Source organism: Calypte anna, chromosome 28 (genome assembly GCF_003957555.1).
Source record: "Calypte anna isolate BGI_N300 chromosome 28, bCalAnn1_v1.p, whole genome shotgun sequence".
In the NCBI taxonomy this organism is placed as follows: domain Eukaryota; kingdom Metazoa; phylum Chordata; class Aves; order Apodiformes; family Trochilidae; genus Calypte; species Calypte anna.
The window spans coordinates 5,016,825-5,036,800 of record NC_044273.1 but is presented as its reverse complement, the minus strand read 5'-3'; the positions used below and the strand labels follow the sequence as shown (position 1 = coordinate 5,036,800).

The 19,976-nt window shown below is 49.4% G+C and overlaps 1 protein-coding gene across 4 annotated transcripts in view; it reads left to right on the top strand.

Moving 5' to 3' along the window:
* The window catches only part of SBNO2 (strawberry notch homolog 2), a 45,441-nt gene continuing 25,465 nt past the window's right edge, over positions 1-19,976 (top strand). The window contains exons 1-4 of one of the 4 annotated variants that reach the window (XM_030466179.1): positions 1-92; positions 6,812-7,026; positions 8,073-8,152; positions 13,616-13,739. In XM_030466179.1, coding sequence (XP_030322039.1) covers positions 6,904-7,026; positions 8,073-8,152; positions 13,616-13,739 — 327 coding nt within the window. In that variant the 5' untranslated portion in view covers positions 1-92; positions 6,812-6,903. Of the gene's footprint in view, positions 93-6,811; positions 7,027-8,072; positions 8,153-9,961; positions 9,981-13,615; positions 13,740-15,149; positions 15,313-19,620; positions 19,910-19,976 lie in introns of those variants that run through there. The other 3 variants (XM_030466181.1, XM_030466183.1, XM_030466182.1) reach the window with 3 other exon arrangements.

The following is a 19,976-nucleotide window of genomic DNA, read 5'->3' as shown; positions in this document are numbered from 1 at the left end:
GTCCGTGTCCCCCCCAAGATGGCGGCGCAGAACGCGGAAGTGCCGAGAGGCGGCGGCCGCCGGGCGGGAGCCTGAGCCCCCCCGGGACGCAGGTAAGGGCCGCCCGCTGCCCGGCACGGCTCCCACGGGGCTCGGTCCCTTCGGCGGGCGCAGAGCTGCGGGTCCCGATCCGTGCGGGCCGGGCCGAACCGGGCTGAGGAGGCGGTGGGTGCGCGGAGGGACCCGAGCGCTGCTGCTGTGGGGCCGCGGGTGTTTCCCCACGCGTGTCCGGGAATGCCCGGGGGATGGCGGGGCTGCCGGTACCGCTCCTGCCGCCCGTCCCGGTCCAAAGCAAAGTTGGGACCCTCGGACTCTTCGGGCTCTCGGTTCCCACGCTCTCCCCTCGGGTCCGTTTGGGGCGAGCGCTGGAGCTGGGAAATCCCCCCGGGGTTCGGGTACCGAGTTCTGTCCGGTGCCGAGCGGGTCTTAATGGCCCAATTAAAGGTCCTCTGAAGATCAAAGCTCTGCTAACAGCCTCCTAACCCCGGTGCTGATAGCGGTCACCCCGTGCTCGGTTCTTTGGGTAATTAAATACTAATCAAGAGCTCGGGAAGTAACCGGGTCAGCACCGGAGCTGAGGCTTCAAACGAGCAGCTCCCAGTTCCCGTTAAACCGGGAAGGGCGAGTTCTGCAGGTTCGGCGCTGGGATCCCCACACCTGGGGGGGTTCCCGGGGCTCCCTGTGCTGGTGCTGCTGGGATTTTGGGGGGCAGGAGGGGAGCTGTGGGTGAGCCCGGGGTCCCCACGCGAACTGAGCTCTGTCTGACCTGCGTGGGTACAGCTGGTGCTGGGTTTTACCTGGAAAAGGATGCTGTGTGTCCAGGGAACACTCTGCATCCCGTGAAGTTGTTGCAGAGCTCATGGGATAGGCTGCCAGCTGGAGGCTTTGGGTGTCTGAATTCTGTCCTTATCTTTTTTTATTATTTTATTTTATTTTATTTTATTTTTACATTTGGGTGGAGGTTTAGCAGCTTAGTGTTTGCACCCTCCCTTCCCCAAAATAACATTTTACCTGGAGCAGCTCAGGGGAGCTGAAGCTGGGTTGGAACCCTCCTGTGAGTGCTGTGCCAGGAGGAACATCTGGATTCTCCAGGGGATGTTTTCAGTCATTTCCAGAGCTGCATCCTGAAAACATCAGAAATCCCAAAGCTTAGCACTGGGCTGGCTCTGCCACCTTGGAAAACGTTTGCTGCTGGAGCTCTCAGAGCTGTGGTGGGTGCTGGGGAGGGGGCTGTGTCCCAGTAACCAGGGGGGTTTAATCTGGGGCTGCTTCCCACACACCTCGAGGGTGTTTTGCCTGTTCTTGGATCCAAGCTCCTGCCTTTGCTGAGCTCTCAGCCCGGCTGAAAGGAGAATTTCCCTTTACAGAGGACAGTGTGGTGCTCAACCCCCAGACCTTGCAGGAGGTGGCGTGGCTGCTGCGTGTCACCACTTCTTTCTTAAACTATTTCACCTTGTTTGATTCTTTTCAAAGCATTCTGGAAGATTGCCCTCAGTCCCACGGGTTGATATTTATTTATTTTTTTTTCCTTTCTCACCTTTATCTCACTCACACCTTTTAAAACCCTAGAAATTCCTCACCTTTTGCTAAAGGCAGTTTCCCCTCAGACTTCACCTTTTTGGGGGGGGTCTTGCATCCTCACCTGCACGTGGGATCAGACTTCTGGAAACTCATTTGTCCCTCCCTGTAGCTGCCTGGATGCAGTGGGTCCCCCCATTAATCCCCCCCCCTGACTTTGGAACAGAACCAGCAGGAACAAGCATCACATTTTGTCATGTGCCAGACATGGGACAGGCTGAGCTGCCAGAGCAGACACTTGCTGGAAAGCTGCAGCTTTTCCATCACAGGTTTTTTAACACTGAAGTCTACACGGGCAGGAATAGTTTAATTTTGATTTCTTTTTATTATTTAAAGGAGCAGGCGTGTGGTGTGTGTGTGAGGGTGGTGTTTCCTGGCTCTGTAGGCATTTTTAATGGTGAAGTTACAGGTTTCTGAAATGGAAGGGCACAGAAAAATGCTGACAGGGATTTCAAGCTTTTGAAACTGTGACACTGTGCTAAAGAGCAGGCTGTGGAGTCACTGATTCCTGCTCTGTGGGTTTTTTTAGTCATGGGAGTCTGGATCTCTCAGGAAAGCTTTCCAGGCTTAATTAGGAGGTTTATATTCTCCCAAAACAGTTTTGGTTTTTTTTTTTTTCAGCTCAGAACTCTTCAGTCTTTTTTGGTAGCACGTTCAAGGTCTGTAAACACGTGGCTGTGGAAGGGGCTGATTCATACAGAAAGTGTGTGGGGATCCTGCTGAAGGTTTGCCAGGTGGGACTGGTGTGGATGTGCTGCCCAGCCCTGGGATGCCAGCCTTCCCTGGGTGGTTTTCCCACCATGAGCAGCTGCACATGAAGCTCAGCTCAGCTCCTCCTGACACATCCTGAGTGCCTTGGAGATTGGAGGGAGAGCAAACTGGAGGGCTGGGGAGCTGGGTTTTCCTCAGGCAGCCCAGTTCTTTGTGCTCTTCACCTGCAGTGCCTCCTTCCTGCTGTTTTGCACTCTGGGAGTGTTGGGGGGTGAGGTGCAGATTCCTTATTTCCTTATTTCCAGATTTCCACCTGAGTGTGCCCAGGGTTTTGTGTGCAGGGAGCTGGGTTTGCTCTGGCTGGGAATTGTCATACCTCTTCTGCCAGGGGGAAGAGCAGGGACTGATGCTTTGCTTGGACTCTGGGTCCCTCTTGGAGCAATATTTTGTTACCCAAAGCAGAAGATCTGAATGTGGAACAGGACCATTGGGGCAGCCTCTGTCTGCGTTACAGCTGCTTCCTTGTGGGCAAAACAGGGGAGCAGGGACCTGACAGCTCTGCTGCTGGAGAAAGAGTCCAGGGAAGCAGGAGAGGGAATGTTCTGGAGTCACCAGAGGCTGAATAAGTGGGAAGTGAGGGCAGTGTAGCAGGCAGCATCCCCAGTTAACTGGAATTGTGCAGCCTGGAGACAAAAGTCTCTGTGAAAGACTCCAGACAGTTTATATCAGAGGACAGAGGAATTAACTCTTCTCTCTGGTGTTGCTTGAGCTGCTGTGCCACAGAATTGCCTGAAATTAGTCCCTGGAAATGTAGGGAATGGCACATGAGAGCAGATGCCAGCAGCAAGGCTCCAGATGCAGCTTTTCCTCTCCCATCACCCAGTCTGATGATTTTGTGTGAGGATTGAGGCTGCTGTGGCTCCCAGGTATCCAGACAGCACCCAGGAGGGTGCAGCACAGCTCTGACTTACTGCCTGGGTGGGACGGCTCCTGTGTTCTTGTAAAGAGGATTTTTCCCCTCAAAAAGGTGTCTTTGATCTCGTTTCCTGTGATAAGGAGATAAAGCTCTTCCTTCTCCTTCTAGAAACACCACTGTCCTTGGAGGGCCAGTCTCATGTGTATTCTTCCTTTCTGTGTTTTTGTAGAGGTAAATGCTTGCAATCTGCATCCATCTCTTCTTAGATAGCTCCTGGTGAAGAGCAAACTTTGGGTTCTTTGGCTTTCAAGTGTAAATTCACCAATCTTGAGAGCAGAGACCTCGGGTGAGTCACCCGGGGTATTTTCTGTTTCTGCATAAACTTCTGCCTTCTTTGTAGGTTCACTTGAGTTTCCTTTTCCAGCTTCAGGCACAGGAACAAACAGTTTGTGTTGCTCTGCACAGAACCTGATCTCACGAAAAAGCCTGAAGTTGTGAGTAGTGGAGAAAAAGAATAAATGGGATTTCCATCCGTGTTTTGACTTCTCCGCAGTGCAGGAATGTGCTGCTTCTGCTTGGGGTGGCATTTTGTGCTCAGATCCTGCTTTTTTGTGTCTGCCAGCTGCTGCTGTAGCTATGCTGGAGCCTGGTGGCAGCCCCAGCAGGGCACCAGGGCTGTGTCAGAAGGGAGGTCCCAGCCTCCCTCCCTTGGTTTTCCTGTTCCATGGGCTGAGTCACTGCCGGTGACATCCAGCCCTCCCCTTCTCATCCCTGGAGGCAAAATATTGGTTGGTCTGAACCACCCAAAAATAGGGTGAGAAGAAGCAGTAAAGAGGAACTTGGAACTTGAGATATGAAAACAGCTTTGAGGAGTTCCTTAGTGTGAAGTTCCCACTTCTCTGGGCAGTTGCACACTGACTGTTCTGAAGAACTCCTTCCAGAGCTGCTCCCATGGGTGCCCAGCTGGTGGGTAACCAGGAGGGGACACAGGATGAAATACTCTGACAAAGGCTGAAGCCCAACAGGAGGAAGTGATTGCATTTACTGAGTGTACAATGAGTTATTTTCACCTCCTGGTTGCAGATTCCATCCATCCCATTGCTGCAGGACCTTTTATTGCTCATGAGGGTTACTTGTCTGTTATGCTGCTGGCCTGATAAATGTCTAAAAAGCTGTTACAAGTTGAAATTTGTGCTCTGTAACCTTTAGGTGTGGTGAATTCCAGAGCAACCTGGGCTGAATAGCAAAACCTTTCTGCAAACTGTTATTAACATTGAAACTGTTCCTATAGCTCAATCAGAAGAACTCCTGGTTTAATCAGTAATGATGACAGGGCATCATCAGGCTGTGCAGGGAGGCAGTTTTGTTATTAAACGTGGGGTGCTCAGCCCTAGAGGAGCAGATCCTGTGGGGTTTTCCCAGGATCAGGTAGGAGTTGCCTGCATGCCATCCCTCTGCAGCAGGGAGATGGCTTTGCAACCCCTGGGCCTCTGTGTTGGTCACTTGGGATTGTTCCAGGGTCAGGGGGGGATGTGGGAATGGGAGCCCTTGGGTTTGCAGGGAACTTGCTGATTTTCCAGGGTGTTCCGTGACGAGGCTGCTGGGAAGGAGGATGGTGAGTGTGTGCTGAAGGCTGTTTCCACTTCTCCTGCTAGCTGTGTTCCTGCCTTCCTCCAGCAGGCTATTCCAGCTTCCTTGTCTCCATGTTTGGGCTCCTGTTCAGGTGGTTTGTTCTGTGCCAGGCAGTGCTGATGGGGATGGTTCCATTTCACCAGGCACTCAGGTTCTCAGCAGCTCTATGACAATCCTGAGCTGGTCACTGAGCAGAACCCTCTTCTGGTTTGGGTTTCCCAGGGAATGTTGAGGGAACTTAATTAAGATGGTCTGAGATTCTGGCAGCTTGATCATCCTCCCAGGTACCTGGTGCTGCTTCTGCTGCTGCATAAACTTCACTCTGGGGAGGAGATGCTCCCCTGTGCTCTCCTAAGGAGATCACTCACACCTTGCTCACTCTTTTCTAACCAATATCTGAGGCTGCAGGGAAGAGGCAGAGATGGAGATGAGGCTGTGGCTTGTTGAACCTCAGGGGTGGCCACTCTGCTCCTGGGGGGCTCTGCAGCCCCATCTCAGCCTTCAGCCCCATGGATCCCCCTGGGGCTGCCTCTCCAGCTGGAAGAAAAGGGGGAAGACTTCCTTAGACTTCCTTAGCCCACAAAGTGGCCTCTGGAAAAAGGTTTAATTTCCTTTGGGAGGCTGTGTCTTGTGCAGGCATTTGTGTGCCCTCAGTTGGTGTAGAGGAGCAGAGGATGCAGATGCCACCAGGGAGGGAAGGAGTCCCTTTCAGAGTCCCTTTCATTTTCCTTTCCATTACAGATGCAGAAATAACGTTGTCCACTGAAAGGTCACTTATTTTTAAAGGGACTCTGACTCAGAAATGGCTTTTTGAAAATACTCCTTCTAGCCAAGAGGATCTTCCAAGTGCTCCAAGCTGGCATGTTTTAAACTGCAGCTTTTCTGCTCGTTCATGACTCTGCTCAGCTGTCATGCCACGGTGGCAGCTGGGGTCATGGGAGGCAGAGGAGGTGCAAGAAAAGATGCAGGGGAAGTAAAAACATCAGGGGTGCTTTTCTCTTGCTCCACTGGTTGCACAGGTTGCTTTCACCATCTCTTTTTTTTTTTTTTTTTTTTTTTAATCCACTAATCCAATTGGAAATTGGTGTCCTTTGGGGTTCTGGAGAATTTAGCAATAAGAAAATCAGGAGTTGCTCTTTGGAGGTTCTGACTGAAGCTGCACTGAAAGCAGTATCTAATAATGAGGTTAATCCCTGCCAGGATGGTCTATTGCTCCAGCAAGCATCACTCTGAAATCCCTTCTTGCTGGCAAGGCAGCTGCTAAGTCCTTACATTTCTTAGATTCATAATATTAATGCTGAAAATGAACTCTCTGGTTTGACCTTTGTGCCTAACAGTGGCAAAAGAATGTGTTGGTGCACACTGAGCATCTGCTGTGAAATTAGGGAGCCCGGGGGGGTGGGAGATGTGGGTGCCCTCTGCCCCCAGGGCTCAGCATCACCCTGAGCACCCCTGGAGCTGGGTTCCACCCGGAGCCTCTCCTCAGGAGAACTGGATTGCCATGGCTTTGCAGAGTAAAGTGCAGAATCTTTTTGCACATGGGACAAGGAAATTCCTCAAGCTAAAACCCATCTGTTTGTCTACTGCAAAAATCACAGAGGGGTGTGGGGATCTGCCAGACTTCCACAGTGAGGCAGGAGAGGTGTGTTTCATGTGAGTGTGCAGGTCTGGGTGAATTCCAGGTGTGGTGATATTTGAGAACTCTGTTTCCTAGTAAAAACCTCTCTTTTATAAAGAGGCAGCAGGCATTTTGCAGGCTGACATCTGTTTACTGATCTCTGAGCTACATTTGGTCTTGGAAGTGGTGGTGGGGGGGGTGTTGTGTTTTTTTTAATTTTATTATTTTTGCGTTTTGTGCTTTTGGTGGTTTTTTTTTGTTGTTTTTTTTTCCTCCCCTTCCATAAAATGTCACTGTGCATTTCTTTTCCACCTCAGGACATGGTGTGGGGTGAAGAGCACAGATAAGGAACCTTCCAGCACTCTCTGGCCTGTTCCACCTGCCCTGAGGACCTGCAGGATCCGGGCTGATGCCCTCAGCACACCCTGCCATGGACGGGGGGAAGAGCTACCAGCACCAGCACCAGCACTCAGGCAATGCCCTCTACAGCATCCCTGGGCTCTGCTCCCAGCTCCCTGGGCCAGGCATGGAGGTGAGAGCCCAGCAGCTCCCCTGGGAGGGTTGGGAGAGGCTGTGGTGGGGCTGAGCAGAACCATTCCAGCCTGGCAAATCCTGGGAGTCCTCGTGTGTGTTTGCAGGAGCTATTTACCAGACTTTCTAGGCAGCTGTCCAGGGGCATGAAGTATTGATTGGGAATGCTGGAGGGCTGAGGGGGAGAGGCTTTCTGCTGCCTTTGAAGTGGGAGGAGGAAAACAAGGCTGGGATGAAAACAGTGCCTCTCATAAAGGTGGAAGGTGCCAGGCTCCTCCAGAAAGGACTGAAAGGTTTACACAGAATTTCAGACTTTGTTTCTTCTCCCTGGGACATGCCAGTTCTATTGCTGGGCCCAGCTGTACCTTTTTTTGAGGGTGGCAGAGATGAATAGGGTTGTATTTGTCCTGATCTGGCTGCTGAAACTAGACCAGTTCCCTGATGGTCTCTCAACAGGGCAAAAAGCAGATCTCTACCCCAAAATACCTTACATGTCCCTGCAGTTTTCTGTTTATAACTCTTGTTTTTGTCACATATAGGAATACAGAGGTCCAGAGGTTTAAAAGAGGCCCGTTTAGCCAAGTGCATGTTGCTTCAAGCATGAGGTGTCAGTGCTCTGGGCACAAAAAAAAAGGCAGTGAAAGGCTGATCCCTAGCAGAGCAATGAGATTCTGTGTTCTTTCCATGATTGTATTGGTACGTGCTGAGCTAAAAGCTTCCTGTTAACTTACAGAGTGTTCAGGAAGGTGGGAAAACAAAAAAGAGAAGAACAATGTCTGGGGGTGTTTGCCTTCACAAGCTCATTCTGAGCCAATGGGTTGGTGCAGGGTTAAGGGGTTGGGAAAGGGGACTGACCCTGGGGTCCTTCTGGAGACAGGGAGAGGACAGGAGGTCCCCAAGGTGGGGTGTAGCACTCCATTTCTGAGAGATGGAGCCACTTCTGCTCCTGGAAGGTGCTGAGGAGACCTCAGTAATAGAAATAAACTAAAAAAATAATAATAAAAAAATAAAATAAGCTCCTGTAATGCTTCTGGTTTCTCCTTCCAGAATTCCGTCCTGGCCGCCGACTCCTGGAGTAGCTGCTACCCTGCCTCATTCCCAGCCTCATCTTTCCCAAGTGAAAACCAGTGAGTGTTGCTCCCCTTTGGATAATCCCCCTCTGCTCTTCCACATCCCCTGATTCAACTGTTTCTTTGCTGCTTTCCCTGTTTACTTTTGTTTCACCAACTGATGGGGAAATAATTGCATCACTCACAGATCTTGTGGCAAACTGCAACATCTTGGAAAAAAGCAACAAACAGCTTTTTTTTTTAACAATAACAACAAAAAAAAAGATAAAACCTTTGATTTCTGGTAAACCTGGAAGCTGCTATAAGGGAGGAACAGCTTTGGTTTATTCTGCATTTATTACACAGAGAGGTTTTAAAAACACCCCATTAGCACAATCGAGCTGGGCAAATGGGTCTCTAGCTTTCTAGAGGTGCAGGTAAGGGGAAGGTGTTCCTGGTGCCACCCAGGTGTTGGGTTTCTGAGAGAGGTGACTTGAAAATGTCACCTCTGTGTGTGTAGGTGGCTGGCAGGTGACTGGGTGCCACCATCTCATGGCTGCCCTGCAAACCAGCCCAGAGTTCAGCGAGAGTCGTGAGTTCTTCCTCTGCTTGTAGCTGATGTTCCCCACTGATAACCCCATCCCACGAGGTGTGAGGTGCTGAGAAAGGGCACGTGGGAGAAACTGTGGCTGATTTGTAAGTAAATTTGAAAGCACAGTCCAGGGCTGTGGAGCTGGGATGGGTTTCAGTAACCTTTGTGTAGTAACGGGGGGGCCCTGTCTGATGGGAGGGATAACACTGGCCTTGTGCTTTCTAGATTCAGTGCAAAACCTTTTCTAGGTTACATGTCCCCATTTTTTGAGGGATCTTTGCATTACAATAAATACTGTTCTGCCTTCTCCCTCTGGGCCCCCAGCCTGGATCAGAAGGTGAGATGTGACCAGAGATGTTCAGGCCAACATGGAGGGGTCTTGTGCTACCCCTGAGTGACTTGGATTAAAACTTTATTGGGCCTGGGAGATGCTGCTGGTTGGGAAGAAGGTTTGAAGGTTGATCAGCAGCTGCTTTGATCTCTTGGTGAATGCAGGGAGTGGCACAGATACACAGGATGTGTTTTTATTTAGGTCAGAGGTGGGAGGAAGGAAAAATAAAAACCAGAACTTAATATCGTGAGCTAGTGACTGGATTCCAGGTGCAGGAGGGTTTAGTTTAACCTCCTTCCTAAAGGGATTTTAGCATCTTTATGGAAAAAGAGAGAGATTCATGCTTGGGAGTGTCAGCCTGGCTGGCAGCAGTGAAGGTCAGCTCCTGTTTGGGGGGATGAGATGAGTTTTATCCCAGTGACAGGGGGGCTGGAACGGGGCAGATCTCCCCTCAGGTTTGCCAGGAATCCATCCTGCAGGTGCTGAGCCAGGGCTCTGCCTTGCTGGTTACTCCCCAAAGTGAGAACTGGAGAGGAGTTACCAGCTCAGTTCAGTCTCTCTGCTCTTAGCCAGCCTGTCTCTGCTTGGAAGAGGGTGTACTTTTTGAGCATGATTCCTGTAAATTACACTTTGTGAGTCCTCAAGAGAGCTATAACAGAATTTCTGTTTTGCTGTATTGAACCACAAGATTAGATTGTGTTTATCTATTGTGTTGTGTGTGGTGTATTTTTTTTTTTTCTTCTTCCTTTGACCATTTGTTCTGGTTTTGCCCCTCACTTTCTTCCTGTTTAGTGCTGCTCCTGTCAATTCTGCTGGAAAAGTTAAAGCCTTGGTCCTGCAAAGACATGCCTGTGCTTAACACAAATGTAAACTTGTTGACTTTGCCATAGTTACTTTTGGAAATGAGGCTCATTGAGGCAATTATTTGCTGGAGGATGATTTAACCAAGGCTCCACCTTGAGCTTCCTGTTTTTTGTATCCAGGTAATTGTAAAAATTACCTTTCAGGGGAAATTTTCTGGATCTCTGTTTCACAAAACCCAAACAAGTCTGTCCCTTTGTGTTTGAAAAGTGCAGGGCTGAGTCCTTCCTTCAGGTGAATTTCAGGTTAGGACATTAAAGGCAATGGAATCCCAGTAGGGGTGAAAACATGGGAAAAAGGGGATTTTAAAGGGAGTTAATTGTAGCCCATGTGTAAAGCAGGAAAATGCAGGTGGCATTAGAGTTAGTGCAAGTTCTCTTCAAAATCCTTACAAAAGAAATCTCATTTGCAAGTGGCTGTGTTTGAACATGGCTTATTCTCATAGCAACAGCTTTGTCCTGAAGCAGGTTTTTCCTGTTCCTTTTCAGTAGTTAACTTTCATGCTAGAGAAATTCTTTAAAAGCTACCAAAGCTGCCTCTTTGTTGCAGATTTTCTTAACCTGAAAAATGTAAACAGTGTCTTAAACCTGCTGAAAGAACAAATGAGGTTCAGGTCCCCTGAAGCTCAGTCCATTTCCAAGGCAATTATCCCTGCCGAGCTGGGCTGCTTCTGCAGCTCTGGGCTCAATGTATTCCTTGCTTCAGGGACATCTGGGTCAGTCCAGCTGGGCTGTTGGAAGTGGTGTCACACATCTGCAAAGAAGTATTTCTCAAAACCTGGAGCAAAGCTTTCTTCCCCAGTTTCCAAAACACACCCAGCCCCCTCTTGCTGTTTTCTTGCCCTTTTCCACTTTGCAACCAGTGCTTGGAGTATTGCTTGCTAAAATGCTAAAGTAGGCTTGGAAACACACAAACTGGTTCAGTGATGGGCAAGAAGAGTGGCAGAGGGATGTCTGGACAGCCTGACATTGCCCCTGATTTCCCCCTGGGATGTGGAGTTTGTGTCTTTGTGTGGAACGTCTGGGAAAAAATACAGAGGGGAGCTCTGCAGGGAAACTGCAACCTGGGCCCAGAAGGGCTTCAAATCCATGGGATGCACGGATGAGCAGCTGGAATGAAGCATGGGTGGCAGGCACAATGTCACAGCAGCCTAAACAAGTGTTCCTATAGCAAGCTGAAGCTGTCAGAATCTGGAGACCCTCCCGGGAGGGACGTGCACCCCAGCGCTCCCCTCCCAGATGTGGAGTCTTCTAAATTTCCTTTCTAAAATGATTTCTGGTTCTCTGGTGAACACCCTTGGTGTCTGAGGGGAGGCTCTTGACCCAGAGCAGCCTCTGTGGAGCAGTTAACCAGTAAGCAGCTCTTTAAGGGTGCTGAGCCCCTGGCCCAGGCTGCCCAGAGAAGCTGTGGCTGCCCCATCCCTGGCAGTGTAGAAGGTTGGATGGGGCTTGGAGCATCCTGGGCTGGGGGAAGTGTCCCTGACCATGGGGTTGGAACTGGATGAACTTTAAGGTCCCTTCTAATCCAAACCATTCTATGATTCTATGAGCTAAACCAGCAGGTATGTGTGGGGCAGCCTTGCTGTGAGGCTGTTTTCCCATCTTTGCTGTTTTCTCATCTGTGCTCTGCAGTACAGCAAGGTTCACAGTCTTGTTTGTTCCATCTAACACTTTTTTTTTCCCCAGTTCATTTTAAGCTAACTTGTCAGAGGCTTTATGCCAGCTCTTCAAATGAGGCTGGATATCTTTTAAGTTCTTATGGAAAAACAAAGGGTAAAGCACAGCACCAGAGATCCTGAAAGGACTGTGCCAGATGCTGCATGCTTGTTGGCTCTCCTGAGAGGGTCTCAGGGCAGTGCACTGAGTTGCTTTGAGCCTGGAAGAGGAAAGCACATCTCACTTTCACAGATTTGAAAACCAAGATTAAAGGAAGCAAAATAAGATCCCAGAGCTGGTCATTCCACAGCAGCTCAGGCCAGGGACTTTGGAGCTGTCTTGGTCTCCTTCCTGTTACCTTAGCTGACTCTTGTCCAGCCCCAGGACTGGTGTAATAGGAGACAGTGTTCACTTTTCTGGTAAAAATAATTTTCCTCTTCCCTGGGTAGTTTGTTAGTGCTGGCTGAGCTCTGTCCTCATGCAAGAGAGACCACAGTGGTTTCAACTTGAAAGCCATTTAAACAAGCTTTTCCCTGTCTGCAAATACAGTGATTCCCAGAATTTAAGCAAGGAATTTCATGTGCTTGAATAGCTGAGGAGGAACTGCAAGGCCCTGCTGCATTGCCAGGGTGGTTCTGTGCAGGTGCTGAGCCCACTTGTGGCTTCCCCCATCCCTGGGTGCAGAAAGGAGGGAAATGGGAATAGAGCTGCTGTTCCTTTCTGAGGGGGTTATCTTTAGTGATGAAAAAAGAGGAGGGAAAGATGTGTTTAGCAAAGTGAGATAACTGTGTTTGCACATAAATATGGATGCAAACGCTGGGCTATTAATGAGCTCCCAGCCACACGTGGCATTTTAATTGCTCAGTAATACTTTGGCAGCACGGCCCTCCCCCAGCTCCACTCCTGGGTTCTTTTTAAATCCTCTTTCTCCCCTCACCCCAGTGCTTCATTTAAGGTTTATTGCTGTGGGTTCTGTAACCCTGGCATGGGGCAGAATGTCCAAGTTGCCCCCAGAGGAAAGCAGTCAGATGGGGGAAGCGTTCTGGTGGTTCCAGCAGCAGCGTGTTGGGTGGCGATTGCCCAAGAGCCCTGACGGGAAGGATTACAAAGCACATTCCTTGCTCCTGCAGGAGAGGGAAAAGGCTTGTGTGTGGAACAGCAGGACCAGCAGGGCTGTAATGCAGGCCAGAGGCTACTCCTGGGAAGGAGGAAGGGAATTGTCTCCTCTTTTGCAGTTCTCACCTCCTCTCTGCTCGGAGGAAGCTGGTGCTGGGGATGTCAGGAGGAAGTGGTGGTGTCTGCCCAGCCCAGGAGGGAGCAGTGGGGAGACCTTTGCTTTTTTTTGTGCTTGTTAGTTCAGCAGAGATCTTGCTTTGTAACAGGGTCTGACCACGTCCATCCATAATTAATCTCTGGGCTAAGAGCTCTGTCTAGGGTTGCATGTCCCTAACCCTTCCCCTTTTATCTCTCTTTAAGCTGAGAGCTCTGAGCAGCAGACCCACGCCAGGGGTGTGCAGAGGAGGGGAGTTTCCTTCCCTGGGTTTCCTTCCCTGGGTTTCCTTCCCTGGGTTTCTTTTCCCTGGGTTTCTTTTCCTGGGTTTCCTTCCCTGGGTTTCCTTCCCTGCCTCTGCTCCCTTGCTGGGCTGTTTCTGGTTTATGGCCCAAACTAGAGCTCAGGTGTGAGATTTCTGTGAAACTTGATGCTTGTCCTTAGGTAGTGGGATGGTCAGGTTCCATCACACCCATCAAATGCTTGGTGCTGGGATATCTCAGGGGCTCAATTTTGCTTTGTTGTCAGGACTGAAATATTAGTTATCCTGCAGGCCATTTTTAAATCCATTCAGTCCTTCCCAGTTTACACAAATTGCTGAGAACTGAATTCTTAACACAGCTTCCCAGGCTCTGGCACTACTTGGGAAGTAGGATATAACTGGTAGGGTTATTATTTTTTGCTGGGACATCTCTTCCGGATCAGCACAGCTTTTCTTGATCTCCTGGATGTGTCATCCCATTGTTGCAGCTTCACTGATGGTGGAGTCTGAAGCAACCTGAGAAATACTCAGCACCAACAGGGAGTAACTGCTTTTCCCATTTCCTTACAGGCAATATTTTAATTCCCCTCATGGTTGTTACATGAATTCCATCAGCAGACCACTTTTCTTGGAAACAAACTATGCATCTGTGGACCCCACTGACTTCTTACCAAAAAATGGTGATTTTCCTCAGGTAAGTCCATAGCTACTGAGGGCTTTGGGGCAGGCTGGTGCTCAGTGCTGATGGGTTTCATCTTTTAGGATTGCCTTATTGAGGGCAAAGGAAGAGTCAGGTCATTATCTTACATTTGTGTGCAATTGGGGTGGATTCTCTGACAGCAGCAATTCAGAAGCTGTCCATGTGCTTGGTAGGACATTAACTGTGGTGAAATTGGTTCTGTCTTTCAAAGTGCTGTTTAGCATCAGCACTGGAGGTGCAGAGGAATCCCCTTTGCTGAAGGGAAAGTGTGACCCAGCCTGGAAGAGCTGATTTTTGGGCAGCTGTTGTGAAAAGGAGACGCTTCCTGGTGTCAGCTAGGTGATAAAAGGGCAGGAGACAAGCCAGGCATAAATGAGCTCAGATGCTTTCCAGAACTAGAAATAATTCTTGTGCCTTTTGGAGAGGAAGTGGTGGCTGGGAGGGAGGTGATCATGAGCAGTTCTGCTTCTGCTTGGATCTTTCTTTCCAAACCAACTCACAACGTTTTGCAGTTGTTGTACTTCAAGTATAGAAACAATAAAGTTTCCTTCTCTGAATCCAACACAGCCAAGCCAGTTCTTTTTACTTGGGTATTGGAGCAGCAGATAGTGCCACCTGCATTCCCATGGGGAACAGAGCATTTGTAGGGGTGCTTCTCTGTCCTGCTTGGTGGTTGTCTGGAAGCCTTTGCTGCTTGGGGCTTTCTGGAGGTTCCCAGAGATAACCCAAGGCAGTGCTGTGTCACTGTGTGTGTGCTCTGAAACTGAGAAACACTGAGTAAGATCTTTGTTAGAGCTTTGGGTTCCAATTTGAAACTGGTGTGGTGGAGCTGGTGCCTCAGAGGGATGGTGCCCAGAATCTGCCCCAGGGCAGGCATCTCGTGTGACATTATCAGAGTGAAATGACACTGGTGGGGAGCTCTGTGGGCTCTGGGAGAGGAGTTCCAGTCTTTAATCACCCTCCAGCTCAAATGGGTTGTTCTGCTGGAGGATGGAGCCAGAGCAGCCTCTCTGATCACTTGGCTTTTGATTTCTGAGGTTTCTACATGGCTTGCCCCTGGTGCTCTCATCTATTGGAACACAGTGAGCACTGACCTGGAAATCCATTGATAAAACCCAGGGCTTTCTGAACTGCTGGTGTTGCTCATCCAAAGAAAAGCTGATGGTTTTTTCACAGGAGCCAGAATTAGAGCCTGAATCTGGTAGAGCAGAAAGCACTTAAGTGAAGGCAGTGGCATCACTCTGGAGTCATCCGGGAGTGTCCTGGAACTTTTCCATCCCTTGCTGCAGCAATATTTTCCACTTTCCTGATGACTTGCTGTCCCAGATGCCGAACTGTTAAATATTAACAATCTGCTTGGGAAGCTGGAACATGCCATTCAGAATGTGTGGGAGCAGCCTAGGTGGTGGTTGCATCTTCCCAGGTGTAGGAAAGCACCTCTCTTTTCCACACTTTCCTGGTGCTGGGGTAGGAGTGGCAAGTCCTGGCAGACTTTGTGCTGCTACAACCATGCCAAAGAGAGGAGTGAAACACAAGAGAGAAGATGAGGAGTTTGCTCCATGCTTTGGTAAGAGATTCTTGACTGAATCTGTGGCAGACAAGGTAGATTGGGAGATTTCTGCCTGTATGGTGCTGTGTGTGCAGGGGCAGAACAGCCTGATGTGAACTTGAGCTGGTTTCCTCCACAATATTTTTGGGTTTTTGGCTTGCTTTTGGGTGATTCATCCTTGCCATTCTATTGGCATTCTTTTTATAAACAAGTGGATTAAACGGAGGTTTGGAAATAGTTATGTGAGGCCGTGCTGGGGTCTGATAGCATTTCTTGACCTTGGAAACTGTTGTCTTAAGCTGAAGTCTTGGCCAGACCCTGTGGTGTTGTCTCCACATGTAGAAAGTCAACTGACTGCAGAGGCCTTAGAAATCAGAGCCCTGAAGAGAAGGAGGTTTGGGGTTCCTCACTTCCTGCTGTTTCTTCCTTCAGCCTCAGGTGCTGGTGAGTTGGAATCCAGTGCCTGGGTGCAGCCAGTCTGCTCCAAAGGCATTTTTATTTTATTGGTGCTAAAGAGGAGTTGAAATTAACCTACTCAAAAAAAAAAAACAAAAAAACCCCACTAATTTTTAAAAGTGCCTCAGTGCACAGAGCTGTGGTGATTTAAGAGAAATCAATGATAGAGTTATTAAATTCTGTGAAAGACTTGGTTCTGGCTGAAATGAAGAGTTTCCTGGAATAGGAAACATCCTGGAGAGCTCCTATTGCTGTCCTGGAGTTATAACTACTGGGAACCCAGAGATTAAAATCAGTTTGAAGGTAGGGAACTGGCTCTGGTGCCTTTGAAGCATTTAGTGACCAAGTTGCTGTACCTGCTCACCCCTGTGTTTGGCACTCCAGGGTTGGGGTTTTGCCTGACACGATTCCACTTCAGTAACTCTGTGGGTGAGATGCCTGATGCTTCCTTCAGCCCTTGGCTGAGATAAATGAGGGCTGTGAGGGCTCATCCCACCTGGTTACAGTCAGCTCCCAGGACACCTCACCCACCAAGGGCTCGTTTTGCTCTGACTTTCTGACTGAACTGCTCTGAGCTGTTCCTGAGGAGCAGGAGACACATCTGGGGTGCTGCTGGCATCATGCTAAAGCAACATCTCCTATTGATTGGGTGAACTGGGCTTTAGGAGTAAATCTGCTGCTTCTGTGTGTAACAAAGAGCTCCTGACACTAACTCTGGTGGAGATAGCTGTGGTTAAATGAGAGTAATTCTGCTTCTGAAGCATCATTTTATGCTTGGCTGTGGATTGCAGCAGCCAGCTGAGATGCCCATGGCCCTAGGGAGGGGTACAAGGGCCTGGGGGGCTCTGGCATCTTCCCTGTTCCAGATTTGTTATTTTTCACCTGTATTGCTACCTTCAAATGGCCACCTCTGGGCAGGGGAGGGCTCAGGAGGTATTGGGGAGGTAATTCAGGCCTTCTGAAGTGCTTGGCAAGCACCATTCCCTCCTCCCCTTCATGCAGCCAGGAAAAGTCCTGGTCTGAAACACAGAGTGCCCTGAAAAAATGCTGGTAATATAATTTAATAGCAGAGCAGTGGGAGACGTTTTAAAATAGATATTTTAATTGAAAGCAGAATTGGTCTGAGTCAGTCTGATGGAGTGAGGTTCCCAGTCTCCAGATGTGCTGGTGGTCACTGCACGTCCTCATCCCCAGTGCTGTGTAAACACCCCCAGGACCCTGCCCCCAGCACCAGCACCTTTTCATTTTTTCTTTTCTTGTCCTCATACATTTGCTATCCCACAAGTTCCTTTATGTCTCCTGAGTTTCCCTGATTCCTCCCAGCCTGAGAGCTCCCCTGGGTGCTTGCTCAGGACCAGGCTGTCTCCTGGTCCTCTCCCCATTCCTTAACCAGCACCTATTGCCTTCCAGATTTCCAGCCCTCAAGGAACTGATCCAAACACACCCCTTGCACACACCAAATATCAGGGCTGGTTATAAAATACCTACCAGCTGCTTCATTCTCCTTCCTCTGAGTGTCTGCTTGAAAAATAAACCATTGTGTGGTCCCAGCCTGGCCAAGGTTCTCTGTGCAGCCAAGCTGGAAGCCACCTTGCTTCCTCTTGCTCCCTTTTGCAGCCTGAGCAGAGGTTCCTGTGTGTGGCAGGAAAGGTTTCTGGTTCTCCAGGCAGCCCAAAATGCAAAGCAAAAGGCCAGGTCCCTCCCTGCAGCAGGCTCTGCCTGGCTGGGTTGGTATCTCTGCTTTCCTAGAAGCTCAGGAAGCTGTTCTGCAGCACGGAGGGGATGCTGTGGAGGTTACAAGCAAAGGAACTAAGTGGGTTGGTTACACCTTTCAGGTTTTCCTGGAAGATGTGAATGCTGGGATAATTCTCCTTCCCTGACCCTGCCTGTTGGGGAGTGTTGTGGAGAGCAGAAGTGCTGTGGCACACCTCCTCCTCCCCTAGGACCATTCCATGTGGTGGTTTTGCAGGGTTTTTTAATCTCATCTTCTGTGATTATATTACTGTGGTCTTGCAAAATCAATTTAGCAGTCCTTGTTATCTAGAACAGTGTCATACCTCTTGCTTCCCTTTGGCAGGCCACTTTTGCTGCCTACATTTTGCCCCATTTGTCCACTACCAGAGAAGGAAGAGGAAATAAACCACCTGCTTTTGGGAGGTTGGATAAATACCAAGACCTTGGGAGTCTTAGGTGAGAGTCGGTGGTTTAATCAAGGTCACACAGCAAGGCAGTCACCAGCATGTCACTAATTAAGACATATTAAAAATTTATTTGGTCTCTTCACTTCGAATGTCTCATTAAAGCACCTATCCCAAGCTCCAGGGCACTTCCAGCTCATTAAGCACAAACTCAGATAAAAGCAGCCCTGAAACCCCACTGCTTTTCTCTACCCCAAGCCCACGGAAACCCAAAGCTTCATTTCCAGCCCAGTTCCTGCAGAACCTCCTCTGGAGCAGCTCTGAGCAGCTCAGGATGCCAGAGGTGTCCTTCCTTCCCTCCTGCCCATGGCACCAGCATCCCAGGCACTGCCTGGGGAAAGGTCTTTTCCTTGCTCATTTGCTTCCTGAAAAAACCCTCTCCTGGACCTGGTGTTTTGCAGGATGGGGCACAGGTGGATCCTGGTTCCTATGAATGTGTTAATCCTGCAGTGGGTTGTGCCATGGACCCTTGGAAGCCAGCCCAGTCCTGGGGTCAGAGAATCACAGAATGTTTTAGGTTGAAAGAGACCTCCAAGCTCATCCAGTCCAACCTTTGACCAACACCAGAAGCAAACTACCAAACCCTGTCCCCAGGGTTGATGTCCTGGGGGTGATTTGCAGTCCTGCTCCTCCCTGCTCATCCCCTGTCCCAAACCAAAACCACCCCCTGCCTTTTGTGTCTCCTGATGCTCAGAAGCCTTGGACATCACCTCTTTTTCTGCTCCCATCTCCTGCAGGCCTGCTGGGGGCTTTGCTGTCTTCTCTCCCTCCAAAGTTGTTTTAAAACATTTTATTTAAGAAGTGCCTCCCAACCGTGGGGTTTTCCAACACTTCCCTAGGGCTCCTGGAGCACTGGCAGGACCATGACCTGCAGCCACCTCTCCTGTCCCTGCCAGGTCCCTGCTGTCCCCTGAGCCTGGCACTGGGGCTGCTGTGGAGATCCAGAGGGGGGGAACCTTTTATACCCAAAGCCAGCAGAGGAGGTCCCATGGCTTTTTTTTCTGCAGGGTGGGCAAATTCTGGCAAATTTTTTCCTTGGGGTGCACTGGAGCAAATTTGGCTTAAACTTAAAACAAACAAACCCCTTTCAAATGTCCCTTTTTTGTTTTTTGGTGGCTTTTTCCCTTCCCCACTAAGAAATTTTGCTTATTTTTGTTCCTAAAACTCTGAAAGTTGTAAAGTCTTGGAGAAAGAAGGCAATGCTCCTGGACACTGAGAAAAAAACAATCTAGAGAAAAAAAAAAGTTAAGAAAATGACTACTCTAGTTTATTTTCTAATTGCAATATTTGGGGTGGGGCAGATACCAAACTGCAAGCACATGGCTCTGGGGGTGGGGAGGGGGCAGAAACTTGTGAATACTTTTCCTAGGTTTTTTTTCAGCTGGGTTTCATCATCTGAGCCCCTGGCAGGAGCAGGGCAGGACCCCCCCAGCCCAGAGCAGGAGGTGTTCTGGGGGGGCTGCTGCTGGGGGAAGGGGGGGAGCTGAGCTCCTGCCCAGCCCCATCCTGCCCCGCTCCCTGCAGCCCCGTTTTGTTTACAGTGGAGCTGTGGTTGAATTACACCACATACAGTAATTCTCATTGCACTGCCAGTAATTTCACTGACTTACCAAGCAGGCATCATTTCCTGAAAGTCAGCCCTTGGACTTAGAGGAAGTCGGAGCTCTCTCCTTCATGACTAAACACTCTATGCAAATTTCCCCAGGCTCAGGACAGCCTCACTCCATGGCTCTCCTTTTTTCCTCCATTTTCACTCCTTTCTTCTCCGTGGTATTTCTGACAAACCCTCGCTGAGCTCTCTCCCTGGCTCTTGCTGTCATGAATGAGGACCTTTCTCCATTATATCCTGAAAAATCTCACTTCCCTGCTTCATCCACCTCCTGCTCTGCCGACAGCAAACTGAACGCTGCTTTAAAATGTCCCAAATGCAGTTCTGGCTAAAGTTCCCATCTCTCTACAAGGTAATGCCTGATTTGATTTGATTTTTCAATTTATTTATTTTTTTCCTTCCCTCCCTCCCTCCCCCTT